Below are 15,297 nucleotides of genomic sequence, written 5' to 3'. Positions count from 1 at the left end.
AGAAGAAATAAAAACATTAAAGAAACATCAGCTATAACTGTATTACTGCTCATGTTCAATTAACATTTTACTTGACACTAAATGTATTATTTTGGGTACTGGGAGTCCAATGAGATATTAGTGTGACCCTTTTTTGGTGTTACATCTAAAGATCTGCTAAACATCTGATTTTTGAACAAGGTGAGAAACTGCACAGCTAGTTTCATCAACAAGTTTCCAGGTTTTAGGCTGTGGGTGTTATGCTTACATCAGTAGCCCATATCTTGAAACTGCTCAAACCACAAGCATCTTAAAGTATTTTTGGCAAAAAAAAACACCAGTTCCTATTTAGGCTAGAAGCAAAAAGAAAGAAAAATAAAACGTCCATATTTTAAGATGTGATGGCAGATTTTATGTTTTGCACACACAGAGTTAGAGGGGATTTTCCTTCAATGTAACTCACATTAACGAACTCTTCCACCTCCTCCACACCTCCCACTAGGCTCTCCCTAACACTAAAACACATCTCTGTTTAGTAACACTTCAGTATCACTCCAGCAGACTGACAGGATCCAAGCCGTGAAGCGCTGGGACTGGGTGTTAAATGGGCAGAATGCAAGACAGTTCAGTGATAGACACAGCATGGAGTGGGAGCTCATGTAGAAACATATTTACCCACAATGAGGTGTGTGTTGGCATCTTGACAACAAGATATTTTAGGACAGAATTTGTGATTATTGGCAAACGTTAGATGTTTGAGCAAAGGGAAATTCACAGCAGTTGGTATAATTTCCTTAAACCCAAAATCCTTTGAAAGCAACGGACACAATTTACATCAAAAGTGTTCACAGTCAGGACAAATTAACAAATACTTAAATCAGACCGCAGCAGTCAGAGAAATGTTCCAACACTTCACAGTTTACATACCAGCATATTTAGAGACTTTACAAATCAAACTATGCTGAATTAGATGTGAACCCCTGGTGTTTGCAGAGGTTAGGGACCATAGCCGCCCAGAAGTAGCTGAAATCCACAAATACTTGAGACTCATTCTAAGAATGCATTCATCTGCTTATTTTAATAGTTCAGACACAAAATATACCATAATATGCATTAATACGCACAATGAAATGGTCCAGCCACAGAAGCTAAACTTTGGAGTTACTTCAACAGAAAATAAAGCTGCGCAAACTGAACTATGATTAAGTGGGAGTCCACTGTAGACATGTATTGTAACTAATGTTAAGGTTAAATTATTTTTCTTAATCGCTAAGATCTATGTAATTTCCTACTTCACAGAGAAGAATAATGTTCATATGATAAAGGTATGACATTTCAGCTTAAACCGAATGCTTTGATTTCAAGGAGGTTCCAATAGAATCAAGATTTATCAGGAATTGCACTTATGTATTTTATTGATGAGATAAATAAACAAACATTAACCATGAAGTTAAAAAATGTCTGGAGGAACTTAGTGCTCAAAATAATTGTAGATGTTTCAGAGAAAAGAGAGGAGTGAGTCATCCTGGTTACTGCTGGACCGCCACATTAAATCTGATAAGAAAAAAGACCTAACACACTTTTTCTCTTATTTGAAACTCCAAAAGTAGTTTTGCGTTTTCTTTCTGTCACTGTCTCTGAATGTCAAATAGATTGACAGAAGAAATTTCGCCCCTGTGTTTTTACAGTCTGTTCTCTGTCAGACGCTTTTGAACCACATTGTTTTCACTTTTTGTATCTTTTATTACTTCGTTCGGCTGCAGCTGCCTCCTGACAAAGTTCACTGATGCAGGTGTCTCTAAGGAAAGAACCTTCATTACTTGTGAATTTTTTCTGCTTTAGGGGTTTTAACTTTGTTAAAAAAGCAGCATAAACATCATTTAAAAATAATTTAATTCATTTGGCGTGTTGTCCAGCCTTAGGTAGCAGCACAAATCCACAGTGAAATCAGACCTCAGTTTAAACTGTGCTAATCTGACAGTAATTGTGTCAACGTCTGCAGCTTATAATTTACTGCTGCCTGTAAATTATTTTGAAGTTATCACCACAGGTTTTGCTTAGCAACAGCAGTCAAATGCAATTATGGCAATCTCTTTGACCGTACGCACCACCATGTGCTATTTTTTGGCTTTTCAGTTATTTGAATTATCAACAGTGCTTTGCAAAAGTATTCGTCACAGTCTGTCACTTTATACCAGAAACCTCAATATATTGCACTGGGGGGTTTATAGACATAAAGTAGAAAATGATTATGAAGTGGAAGGAAAATGATTTTGTTTTAATGGTCGGTGTAAACAAAACAAAAAAGAGTGGTGTGTTCTTGTTTTCAGTCAGTTCTATGAATAGCCATCTTTCAGTGCTGTTACAGGTTTTGGAAAATGTCTGTTCTGACTAGTTTGGTTTCTGTTTTTATTTGCAAAATAGCCCAAGCTCGGTCAGATTCGTTGAAGAGCATCCCTGAAAATTCTATTCCAAACATTGCCATAGTTTCTTAGATTGATTTAAACTAACCTGCTTTGACCTGACCCATCCAGTTGTAGCTCTGACTGTAAGTTAAGGGTTGATTTCCTACTGGAAGGTGAACATCCTCACCAGCCTGAAGCCTTCTGCAGCATCTAACAGGTTCTTTCAAGATTGCCATGTTTTTAGTTTCTTCACAACAAGTCTGACCTGCTTTCCTGTGCTGCTAACAAAAATGATACATCATGATGCTGCCACCACGGTGTTTCATGACAGATACGTTTTTTGGGGTTTTTTTTTGCATATCCTTCAGAAGTTGTATTTTGGCTTCATTAAAAGCAATCACCTTTCACAGTTTTCTTGGCAAGACTTGGTTTGTGTCAAGGTGCATAAAGAACTTATTATGACTTCCTTTAACAATCTTGCCAATATATCAAGTTTATGACAAGCAGTTGTGTTCGTCTCCTCTCTCCCTATCCTGTCTGCTGTGTTCCTTTATCTTTATGATACAGTTTGTTCACTACTGTTCATAAACATACTGATGCTGTACTTACCCATCAGATAAATTATGCACAATTTGATTTTATTTAACATTGATGTGACTTTTAAGTTTTTACTTGCACTAGATTTTATTTGGGAGCAAAAGAGAATGAATAAAAATGCATCTTTTTTAGATTTTTATTTGAAAGTATTTTTAATTCCCACTTCAGGAAGATTTCCCACCATGGTAATGACTCTAATAAACTTTGTGCAAAAATGCTTAAGATATTTATAGACTAAATAACTAATTTAGCAGGATTACTCTAGCCTATTCAACCTTTCTGTCATAACAGGCATCCATTATATCAACCTCTTTGTGTCTTGTACTGTTTCTTCATATTCCATTTTTTTTTCTTTGTTTGTTTCTCCTCTAGCAGAATGGGACACAGTTCGTTAAACAGAGCAGAATTAGTTTCTTTCATATCGTCTTGTTAATTCCTGCCACAGATCTTTATCTTATCCTCATTTTTGTCTCTTTTGCTGACATAATAAATATGCATTAGACTGTAACCATTTCCATCGCAGCTTGTTACTAAGCCTGCACTCTTTGGTTTATGAGACATCAGCGGCACGTTTGGCTTGGCTAAACCTCCTCAATGTAAAACTTCTTATATTACAGTCTGTTGCTTTATTGCCCCTTGCATTTGTCGAAGCGCTTGGTTTTGAGGTGAGAGAGTAGATGCAGAGCCGGGGCTGTTTTATCCCCCACCAACCCTCTGAGAGATGGAGATATGGAGGGTTGCCAGGTTAATGTACTTGACCCAATGAAAGCCCGCAGCAGAACCTGTGAAAACCTCTTCCAGGGAGGCCAGCAGCCACCCTGATTTATGGGCCTGGTGCCGGATGGACCTGGAACTCAGCGGCAGCCCAGAAAACTGCAGCTCTAGTTCTCCCTCCCCTTTGCAGAAATCAGTGAAGCCCAGCCCAAGACACGCCTCCAGGCTCAAACAGTCGCTGCTTCATCTACAGTGGGCTCACGTGCAGCCAGAGCTCTACTCCTCCATTTTGGGGAGGGAAGATTTCCACAGCAGGGTTATGTAATTTCAAACAGGGACAGTGACTGAATCAACAACAAAAAAAAAATTGAGAAAAAAACCCCCAATATGAGCTAACAGTGGATGGGAATGAAAAGATTAGATAGTTTAAACTCACACAGCCCAGCACACATGTTGGAAATGTCTGACCTATTTAGCCATGTCTCCTAACAACTGGGTGGAAAGCAATGATGTGGGTTGAGTGCATTTATATCAAAGACTCCTATAAAGTTTGGAAAAGTAGGAAACAGACTGGAATTTGATTTAAGTATCCCTTCCTTCCTTGTGTCCTATTTTCTGTCTCTCTTTGTCTCTACTACTTTTTTATGTATGAAGGTGCGTGTAAAGGAATTTGGGAAGTGGAGTATGGAAAAGTCTGGAATTTTATTCTTGGAAGATTTGAAATTCTAACTTTATCCAACCATCTTAAAAATAGAATTTTCTAGTTCATTATGAAACCCAGCAGAGTGATTGTTGCACATAGAGCTATAATTACTAGATGGTGTGAGTTTTGGTGAGTAAGTTGTGTGGGAATGTTTCAGGCTTAGTGATAAAGTTATGCTGGAGGATGAATATGCACACTTGCTGGTGCCTGAAATATTATGTGGTGAATCAAATTGAATTGATCCTATCCTGTTTTGTGCTCAAGTGAGCCATCAGGCTCGGTGAAGTGTTCACATTTCAAAACCTTCCTTATTCGTTCCTTTATTTTGTGTTCTGGGAAGTGCTGAAAGAGTATCTATCTAAACATCAGTCTTCTAAAGGTTCAGTCAGAAAGAGCTTAAAAGCTTCAAGGCTTCGTCACTAAATGGAGCAGGTGGGTTTGTTCTCGGTTTTCCAGCTTTGCTTTTTTTAGATCTCACGAATCATACAATAAAAAAATGTAAATGGGCAATAGAAAACGAAACAAATGCATTGTTAATCTTTGAGATGTCTTAAAAAATGTATCAGTGACGTTATTTCCAATATAAATTATCTAATTGTGTAAATATCGATCAGTTTATTTTAATAGCTATATTTTAACTAACTAATTAATTTCTAAATTCTCATTTAACTAAACAATTAGTCTTAATTTTGATTCATTTCTATAGAATGTTTTGTGAGTGTGAATTAAGTCTTTGCAGAACTTTGGGTGACTTTATTCATTTTGTACTGGAGTGAAATTGGGGGGAAAAAAGCAACAATATTTCATAATTCATACATTAATACTCCCTGCAGAGTATTCTGCCAGTGGGGAGTTTATAAATGAGAACCAGGATTTGTCTTTGTAGAAAATTATATAAAGGACAAACGAACGATAGTAACTTACTAAGTACTATATAGAGAGTATTTTACACCAACTATGGTGGCCTGTAAACTGTTCTTTCACTAAAAAATATCTTTTTAAAAGACTCATCTTCTATTCACTGCTCAGTTTTTTTTTCTGTTGGGTCTTAAATTGCATAAAGTTACATCTTGGGACTCGATGCAGCAATATCTAATAATATACTAGAATACTGTCCATCAAATTTTTAACAATCTCTTAGTCTTGTTTTAATCCAGATCTGATCTACCCCAATCCTAAGCAGTTTTATAATTTTACTTTACAGTTTTCTCAACCTGGGATATGTGTAGAAATCCTGTCAAACCAATAAAATTTATATTTCACCTTTATTATAATTATATTCTATCCTAAGTCATTAATTAACACACTTGCTGTACATATATTTACATATACATACTGTATCTGCATTTTTTGGATCTTTGCAAGGACTGCTCTAAGCTGCTTTTTATATTGACAGCATGTTATATTTTATTTTTATTTTTATTTTGTCTACAATTGCTACTCAGTGGTGGTTGTTGTGTGTCTTGTCTCTATGCTGCTGTAACTGCGAAATAATTTCCCTGCTGGGATGAATAAAGTAATTCTATTCTATTCTATTCTATTAAGTCTGACTAAAGAGTTCAATATGAAAAAGTTAGGTAAAGCTATTTTTGGCTCCTTTTGACATTGTACTTTTTAGAAATAGTTCTTAAAAAGTAAGAACTTTTTAAAAAAACATTTATAAAAGTTTGTAAATACATGCAGAATTAAATCATTTTTAGAGCAAAATAACAGATAACATCATAATACAATAAAAATTGCAAATTTGAAGATGAGGCTACCTTAAAAAATCCTGTCCTACCCTAATTTTACACATTTGTTAAGTTAATGGAGTGACTTAAAATGTTGCCTACACACAAAAATCCCATTGAGTAGATGGGATTTTTGATGGGAGATGGAAGCCTATTTCTTTCTGTTCCATGCAAAAACCTTTGCAACATGTTCAGATGGGGTAGAAGGGGGATAACAGCTTGAGGTAGCAGCATTGGTACATCAACAGATTGTTGCTGCTTTCCTTACATAATGAGAAAATCTATTCAAACTCAAAGCTATTTAAATCAAAAAGAACATGCAAACATGTAGGAGCAGGTTGTGGTAAGGAGCTATCTGAGTCAGTCTGCATCCCACATGGAGAAGTTGTTCTCCTCCGCACACCTGATCCAACTCCTCAGTCCTAGTGAGCTGCATTCTGGGTTTTCCTGTTGAGCAGTTTAACAAAAAACAGATTGGCTACTTTCTAAATAAAATAGAGTTTAGCTGCATCTGTAATTTTTTGTGTTGTCTTTTTCTTCCTCCAAGCGCTATCCGCATCAGCAGGAAGGGATGGCACATGCTTCTCAACTTCTGTTTCCATACGGCGCTGACCTTCGCCGTGTTTGCCGGTGGCATCAATCGAATCAAATACCCCATCATCTGTCAAGCAGTAAGTGCATTCTCCTTTCTTCCACCCTCACTCTCAAAGCTTTTTGGAAAAAAAGAGGATTGTGAATGTGTATCCAAGTGTCAACAACCAGGTCAGTGTGTGCAACCCAAAGCAATCTTGGTTTTATGCTTTCATGCTTCAGCAGTGTGTGGTCTGGGCATTCCTTTAGTAAGGCTGTGGCACAATGACAGTAATAATTCATGCCTTTGCCCCACATAAATAGACACAGCTCCAGTGGTTTTTGTGTCTGTGTAACCACATCTGAAAAAGATATTCCATACAAGTGTTTTATTTATATATTACAAAAATATCCTGTCATATTCTTTAAAAATGACTTATCTGAGTGACCTCTAAGACATAAAGAAAGCACTGTAGTTAAGATGATTTCTGTATTTTAGACTCTTTCGTTTTGTTGGTTCAGTTTTAAGTTTGGGTTTTTACAGGTGAACCTCAATCAATTAGAATATGATTTGAAATATTAATTTGATCAATGGAACGTACATATATATTTATTAAACACTCCATAGGAAAGATAAGGCATAAAAGATCATTAGTAAAGAAACTGGATCCTAGCATTTCACTTAGAAAGTTAAGTGGAAGGAAAAGAGTTCATTCCCTGCATAGGTAATCCCATCCTTTAGAGGATTGTAATGCAAAGACTGTTCAAGAGTTTAGTGGAGATTCACCACATGGTTTCTGTTCCACATTTGTTGCACTGAGCCGATTTGAACCAAATAAAACATCAGAAATGTTTCACATGGGAACAGAGAAAAATGACCGGATGGTTGTTCAGTGAGGCTCCTTTGTGTTTTATTTGTAGATTACGCTCCCATAGTCTGGTTTTTAAGGTTAATAATGATTATGAGGAGTCCTCTGCTGTTGTAGATGGTGCAGAACCACAGTTTGATCATTTCCGTGTCATGCTGCATTGATTCAGTAATTCAGGTATAAGGAACCCCAACCAAGTATTCAGTGGACTTCCTGTTTGATGTGGACAGTCTTTTCAGGAGGTTGAAATTTCCATATTAAAAATTAGTTTTTATTGGTCTTATGTAATATTCAAAATTTCTGAGAAGTTAAGCTTTGATTTGTTATTAGCTGTAAGCAAAAACCAGTGATGAATTCTTAAAATAATGCTCTTTGTGTAATAAATCTGCATGAGTTTCTTTTTTTAAATCATTTTTTCATATGGAATTAAAATAGTAAAATAATTTTTCATATTTAAATTGGTTAAATTTGTTCATTTTAGCCACTTTTGTGGCTTTTAGTTATATACAAAGATGGAAAGCAATGAAGACGCTTTGTCTTTTTTTCCCAACTTGTTCTAGACAACTCCTGCACTTCCTCTGATGTAAGCCGTTCTCTGTGCCTGCATTGGATGTCCTGTCAGTGTGATCATCTTTTTGCTGCTCTTGTCTCTGAAGCCCACAGAGTTGAATGAATGAGTTAGACAGAGCGACACGGAGAATTTAGTTGTCAGTACAGATTTGGAAACAGGACATGCTTTTGTGCCTGCTAGCAATTTGCTATTTTTAGGTATTCATGAGGAGGAAACATGAAGGGATGCCATAAAATATATTAAAGTCTGTACTTTAAATACAGATTAGCATTAAAGTACAAAAACTGTTGCAAATGTTGCATACATTTTTTAAATTTAAATTATTTGAGAAACACACTCAAAATAATCATTTAAAAGTCCAAATTGTACTCTTTTATGTGGTTAAATATAATTTTAACAATATTTGGACATTTTTACAAACTTGCTTCTGCAAATTATCCTCTACTGTCACCTCTTTTGGTTCACCTTTCTATAAACAAAGACTTTTACACCTCTTTTCCTATTTTCCCAGTTTTTGCTGCCTTCTGTCACTCCCTGTTTGTTTCAGTGGGCCTTGTTCGCTCTCCGTTTTTTGAGCTGCAGCACATTTGGGACTTAGCTGTCTCTTCTGCCTTCGCTGGCACTTAAGGTGTCCCCTCAGTCCACAGAGTAAAGACTCCACTGTTACCTGATGAAATGCACCCAGCTTCTCCTGGCCTGTCTCACCAGCTGTCATGTCTTCCTCCACTGGAGGATCTGTCACAAATTGGCTGAAGTTTGTCATAAAATGCATCACCCATCCACCTACCTGCTCCCTACCATTTAACATCGCCCTACTAATTTCATGACTTGAAAATATGTGGTTCCATTTTGCTGTGACAGGAAGTGAATACCTGACAGGTGAACCACATTTTTTCGAATTGTAAGCAAACCTTTGCCAGCTTAAACAAGTCAGCCATGAATTTCTGACCATTGGCAGGAAAACTGAGTAATGCTGCATTTCTTGTAGAAACACAATGTTATGATGGTGAACAAATGCAGTGACTTGGCTTTCACAAAGAGGTTACTTTAATACTTTTTTCGGGGGAGAAGGAGAAACAAATCATGCACAATTGCGACAACAGAGCGACTCACAAAAGGACAGAAGTTGGTTGCAAAGAAGGACATGTATAAAAAAAGTGAATTTTCAGATTTGTTCTAACAAATCTAAATGTCAGCATAGCCTTTACACTGGCGTTCACAGTAAAAGAGCAGCAACAGACAGGCTGTGCTGATAGCTGATGCTCTCTGTCTGTGTAATGTGACGCGTTCAGCTGAGGCTCAAATGAAAGCCGTGTGGGAGCGACCTGAGCTCATAGCGTGTGCTGCTATAACACTCAGTAATAATTACAACACACAAAGGAAGGCGAAAACAACTCTCTCTGTTATTTTTGTCACAGCCACAAAGGGAGCATGTTATGTGTTGAATTAATAGCAAGTCATATCAAATTATGGTGACTCTAGCCTCACACTTTAACAAATATCTCCCTGTGCAAAGATCCTCAGCAGAGCAAGATGTGCGACTTCACTACAGCTTTTCTAAAAGCTACTTAGTTCCCTGATGGAGCAGCGAAGACGTTCTATAAATTGAAAAGTCATGGTCTGTGTCAAGAAAAAAGAATGAAGCACCCTGGACCTCCTTAGTCCTGATTGGGTTTGTAGAACACTTTGAAAACCCAAAAAGTCACTAAAGTCCATAAAATAAAATGAGAACTAAAGACAGAATCACCTACATAAAACAGGCCAAAAACAACAAAAGAACAGTGAAAGCAATAAAAATCAGAAAGTGGAAGAAAATAAAAGACTAATAAGTACGACTGATATTTTCAGCTAGAAATAAAAGTCAGTAGCATTAACCACTTGTACAAATAAAAGACCTTGGCTCCACAGTTTTGGTACAAAAATGTTCTGTGATCTCATCTTTAACAAGAACTAGTTCACTCAGTTCAGTCAGTTTAAAATGAATTGATTCATATTTACAATTCACCTCCTAAATATTCTGAACTAAGTTCAGAGCTCCAATTTAAAATAAATCTCATTCATTTATCATAATTTCCCTGAAATAAATATGACGTACTATGTAGATAGTGATGTTATTCATAATTAGCCTTTGAATTATGGTATCCCCTAACATCCACTTTATTTTGTCATGTTTTCTTTGCTAAAAAACAAAACAACAAAGGAGATTATCTGAATTTGCAAAATAAATAATTTTAGCCAGGCTCTCAGTAATTATACATTTGTTCATCATTTCAAAGCCATGAAATCAGAACTAGTTCACGTTGGATTTATGCAACTTTGTTCACAATGGAATTAAACCAACATAATGTTTATCTTTAACAAAATCCTGAATCATTTTAATTACATTATCTGACAAAACCTCCAATCGTATTTATTTTTTTAGTTGCTTGCCTCCAGGATGATTGGAGTTGGAGTTGGAGCTTGTCTGCACCTTTTGGCTTCATCTCTGCACTTAATAAAAAAAATAAAAAATCGAAGTCTCCAGCTAATATACTTTCATAAAGAGAAGCCAAAAGCACCATAGTCCAGTATAAAGGGAGAGCCTAAACTATCCTCACATGCTGCCTGTGTACACACACACACTCAGAGACTGAGAGCAAAATGTTGCTGTTCTTTCTCTATGAAATATTCTAAGTTTGCTTCTAAAAAAATCAAAGGGTTTATATTTTCAAACTTGGACATGTGAGAAGAAACCAAAAAAATGAAATTGGGAAAAAATCAAAGTAATTTTGGAAAGAAATCAGACTTTTCATTAGGACATGCCCTTTGGCAGTTTATTCAGCGCAGAGATTTATATTTAAATTTATAATGGTGTGTTCTATCTGTGTCTGGATATCTGTGCGTTTTACTTCTACTTGTCTTACAGTTTATTACATGATATTAGTTGTTTCAGACCTCTAACCGTTTCCACATAAGCTCTGAGAACTGCTGGCTTGTAGGAATGTCTAAAAAAAAGACTAGACGCTAAAACCAGTAAATTTTACCCCCCGAGTGTCTTCAGCTTTCTGTAACTATGTTATTATAAACCCCTGTGGCTCATACTTAATGACTTTTTCTGAAATTACTCTCTTTTGCATCTGTTCAGTGTGAAATATTTGTAACATCAAATATTCAAGTTATGGCCATATAAGCTTGGATCTGCTGAGATGATCATTTTTCCACACAGAAACAATGTAAATTTTTGCATACCCAGCTGTATTATTATGTGTTGCTGTAGCAACCAGATTGACACTGACTATCAAAATAAACCTAAATCTTTGCTAATTAGGTTGACATATTGAGTTACAGATAATTATGGTGGAATAATATTTAATATAGATTTTACTTGCTTCACTGAAGTAGTTATAGTCACCTAGAAGACAATCTAAAAAAGCAGCATATTTATTACACGCTTAAGGGCCTGAACAACCTAAAGTAGGATGTAAACTGTAGAGTAAAGTTTGGCTGACAATTATGGAAACATTTAAAAGAGCAAACAATAAATGTAAACCAGGTTTTGGGACCACACTCGAGCATTAATGTCCAGGCTACTTTACATGGAGCAATCTGAATATGTGTATAAAATCAGTGATCAGTATGGAATGAAAGGACAAAGATAGTGTCTAAAATAGTCTGGAGTATATTCTACAGTCAGTACCAGCATTGAGACAGATCAGCCCATTCTCTCATGTAGAAAAGCTCAGGCTCAGTCAGACTAATTGAATACTGGTTGGAAACAGAATATATACAGTACAGACCAAAAGTTTGGACACACCTTTTAATTCAATGAGTTTCCTTTATTTTCATGACTATTGACATTATAGATTCACACTGAAGGCATCAAAACTATGAATAACACATGTGGAAATATGCACTAAACAAAAAAGTGTAAAACAACTGAAAATACCCCTTATATTCTAGTTTCTTCAAAGTAGCAACCTTTTGCTGTGATTACTGCTTTGCACACACTCTGCATTTTCTTGATGAGCTTCAAGAGGTCGTCACCTGAAATGGTTTTCACTTCATAGGTGTGCCCTGTCAGGTTAATAAGTGGGATTTCCTGCCTTATAAATAGTCATGAAAATAAAGAAAACCCATTGAATTAGAAGGTGTGTCCAAACTTTTGGTCTGTACTGTATATATATATTTTTTATCTTGCCACAGATCCCAATGTAAGTCAGGTCTGGACTTGGACTGGGTTACTTTGACAGATAAGTGTGCTTTGATCTAAACCAGGGGTCTGCAACCTTTTATCTTCTGTGACCTACTTTTACACAAAAACATCAGGGCTACTCATGCTTGGCAAAATTTACCTAAATATCCAACTTCCACAAGTCATAAGTGAATGCTTATTTTCCATATAATAAAGCATATCAACACACATTGTGTTAAAAAAATTTCATTTACAAGCATCGGAGTGTTGTATTTGCTGCTTTATTTCAAAATGGTAGAAATGAAAATGAACACAAAGAAAAAAATGAGTATCACTCCTGAAGAGCACTTCAAAAAAAATGTGTAAAACTAAGGTAATGAAATAAGATTCAACAGCATGTGATGCTGTATGATTGAATGACTTGAACTTCTTTTAATTCACATTTTGTCAAAAACAAATAAACAAACAGTATGAATGTCTGCGCTCATAAGTCCACCATCTTTGTATAAAGTGTTTGTCATTGATGGTGCGCCATCAGTTGTTACAGAAACCAAGCTTTCAACAGGAATTTATTTCCAACAACTCCCCCTTTGTTGCACAGTTGATGTCAACTCTCTTTGTAGTGATTTTCAGTAGCAGTAATGTCAAAAACTCCTCTTTTATGGTAAAGTAATCAAACACCATGTGTGTGAAAGCAGCCAGATGCGCCGTGTAACTGCAGTCCACAGACTCATCACACTGCAGTGAATACAGGATCAGAAAAAAACTCAAGTGTCACAACTGCTTAACAGTTGCATGCAGCATGGTTTACAATAATAGCTGTAGCTTTGATTCGATTAAAATTATTTATATAAAACGGGTTTACAAAAAAGGTTGCTTCAAAGCACTTTACGAAACAAACATATCCAGTGTTTAATATGTGGTCAAGTCAATAGAGAGGGAGAACATATTTTCCTACCTGGTTCTGTCATCTTTACAAACTTTACAATTTTATGGCTGAAATAAACTCAAAACCATTTTTGGAGGTATCGGCTTTGAATGAAATCTGTTGGGTAGGAGATCACCCAACACTTATGAACCACAGAGCCTAAATTTAATGGCCCATAATTACACATTTGTCAAGAAATTTAGCACTCTGCTACTGCAGTGATTTAGCAGTGTGGTTTTGGCAGCAAAAAGAGGGTAGTCTCTCTTTTAGGCTGGTGGTCATAGTTTTATGACTAATTGGTGGTTATGAAGAATAGATTTTAGGTTTATATCATCTTAACATATGGTGATAAACACTCCAAAGTATACCCAATACACTTTCCTTTGGACAAAAGATTTATGTGCCTGTTTCCCTGTTTGCTGTTCATGTTACCAATAAAAATGTCAACACAATGAAAACACAATGAATCTCCATAACTCTGTTATGATGTTTTTGCTTATATCTATGATGGACCAACAGACTGCAGAGTCCTTATCAGGAATGGATTTAGTGCTGTGTAAACAGATGAATGTCTTTTTAACACCGTTTCAGTGTGTCACCTGAATGCAATCGTTCCACAATTAAACATTCAGTCTGCAGTAATCAGAGAAGCTTTTATCTGCACTAAGTGCATAATGGAGACAGAGTTTAATATGTTGCTAATTATACTGTTATTTAGCCGTATAACCCGTGTGAGGTCAAGGCAGGACAAAGTAACAAGGGATCTTTCAATAGACTCAGAAGGTTAAAATGAATGAAAGTGAAGGTTTAGTCCTTTGTAATTAACATCATTTATAAATTGTTTTCTTGAAATAAAATTTAAATTAAACATTCATGGAGTCACCCACGGTGGGCATGGCTTTGAAGTTAAATTTAAAGGGCATGATTCTTTTTTTTGTGCAACTTTCTCTTTTCAGTTGTTGGGCGACACACCACTGGTAATCGTAGTTTAATTTAAAAGTTTTGGGTTTGATTCCTGCCCTCTCCGGCCACACATTTATGTATGTTTTTCCCCACATCATCCGTCTTTGTTTTACTGGTGAGCTTTTATCTGAACTACAGTAATGGACCTGTCAAAATGTTATTCTGAGGACACCATCTGTCACAACATTCACTCTATAAGTCCATCTTTGACAGGTTTTTTCACAATAGATGGATAATTAGACTGCAGCTGTAGTCAAACAGTTACTCATTTGAACCAGAAAAAAAGCAGTTGCAGCTGAAGCAAATTATCCAGGATACACAGGCAGGATTGTTTGGAAGGAGTGATTATTTATTTATTGTGATCTGCGGACATCAGCAGACGTTCTGTACGGAGAGGGCACAGCTGTTCCGTCCGGGGCGAACCATGCCTCTTGTCCAACTGGGTTTAGAGGGTGGATAGATGAATAGATTATTCACTTTGAAAAACAATGGAGAAGTGAACTATTTAGTTACAGTATTTTTCATATTTTGAAGATTTTCCATTTTTCTAGCTAAAAATTCTGACGGTTTCCTTTTAACCACTGAAATAGTTTTTACAGAAAAACTGGAAAAGGTAACCACAAAAAAGAATCTTTTTTTCTTAAACGACTGCACAATGCATTCTATTTATCTGCTGTGTTGAAGCACAAAGCTCAGTAATGAACGGCATCGAGCTATTTTAAGGTAGATGGAGCATGAGAATAAGCGTAATCTTTACAGCGAAGCACAGCCACAATGGCCGATAGAACAATAATTATGTGGCCATGACAGAAAGGCTTAATCGATGTGAGGAACTCATTTTTATCTTCAGTTTCCAGGCCACTTGCTACGTGTTATTAAAAACCAAGACTGCAGTGGCAATGAAAGGTGCGCATGGTGATCAGACGGCTTTTTTGGCTTTTAAATAAATAGTTTACCACAGAGCCAACCTGATATAACACAAAATGAATGCATGCTTAAGGCTGTTTTTATTTTTTTTTAATCTTAAATCAAGATTTTTTATCAAGTTGTATAAAATCATGCAAAATTAAGAGTGTGACTCTGTTCCTTTTGTTGAT

At 36.1% G+C, this 15,297-nt stretch overlaps 1 protein-coding gene across 1 annotated transcript in view; it reads left to right on the top strand.

The window, feature by feature from the left end:
- adgra1 (adhesion G protein-coupled receptor A1) overlaps positions 1-15,297 on the top strand; it is a 189,426-nt gene that overhangs the window by 152,219 nt on the left and 21,910 nt on the right. The window contains exon 16 of the mRNA XM_014469438.2: positions 6,676-6,799. Coding sequence (XP_014324924.1) covers positions 6,676-6,799 — 124 coding nt within the window. The remainder of the gene's footprint in view (positions 1-6,675; positions 6,800-15,297) is intronic.

This window comes from Xiphophorus maculatus, chromosome 22 (genome assembly GCF_002775205.1).
Source record: "Xiphophorus maculatus strain JP 163 A chromosome 22, X_maculatus-5.0-male, whole genome shotgun sequence".
Taxonomy (NCBI): domain Eukaryota; kingdom Metazoa; phylum Chordata; class Actinopteri; order Cyprinodontiformes; family Poeciliidae; genus Xiphophorus; species Xiphophorus maculatus.
Note: the sequence above shows the minus strand (reverse complement) of the source record. Positions and strands in the feature narration are given on the sequence as shown.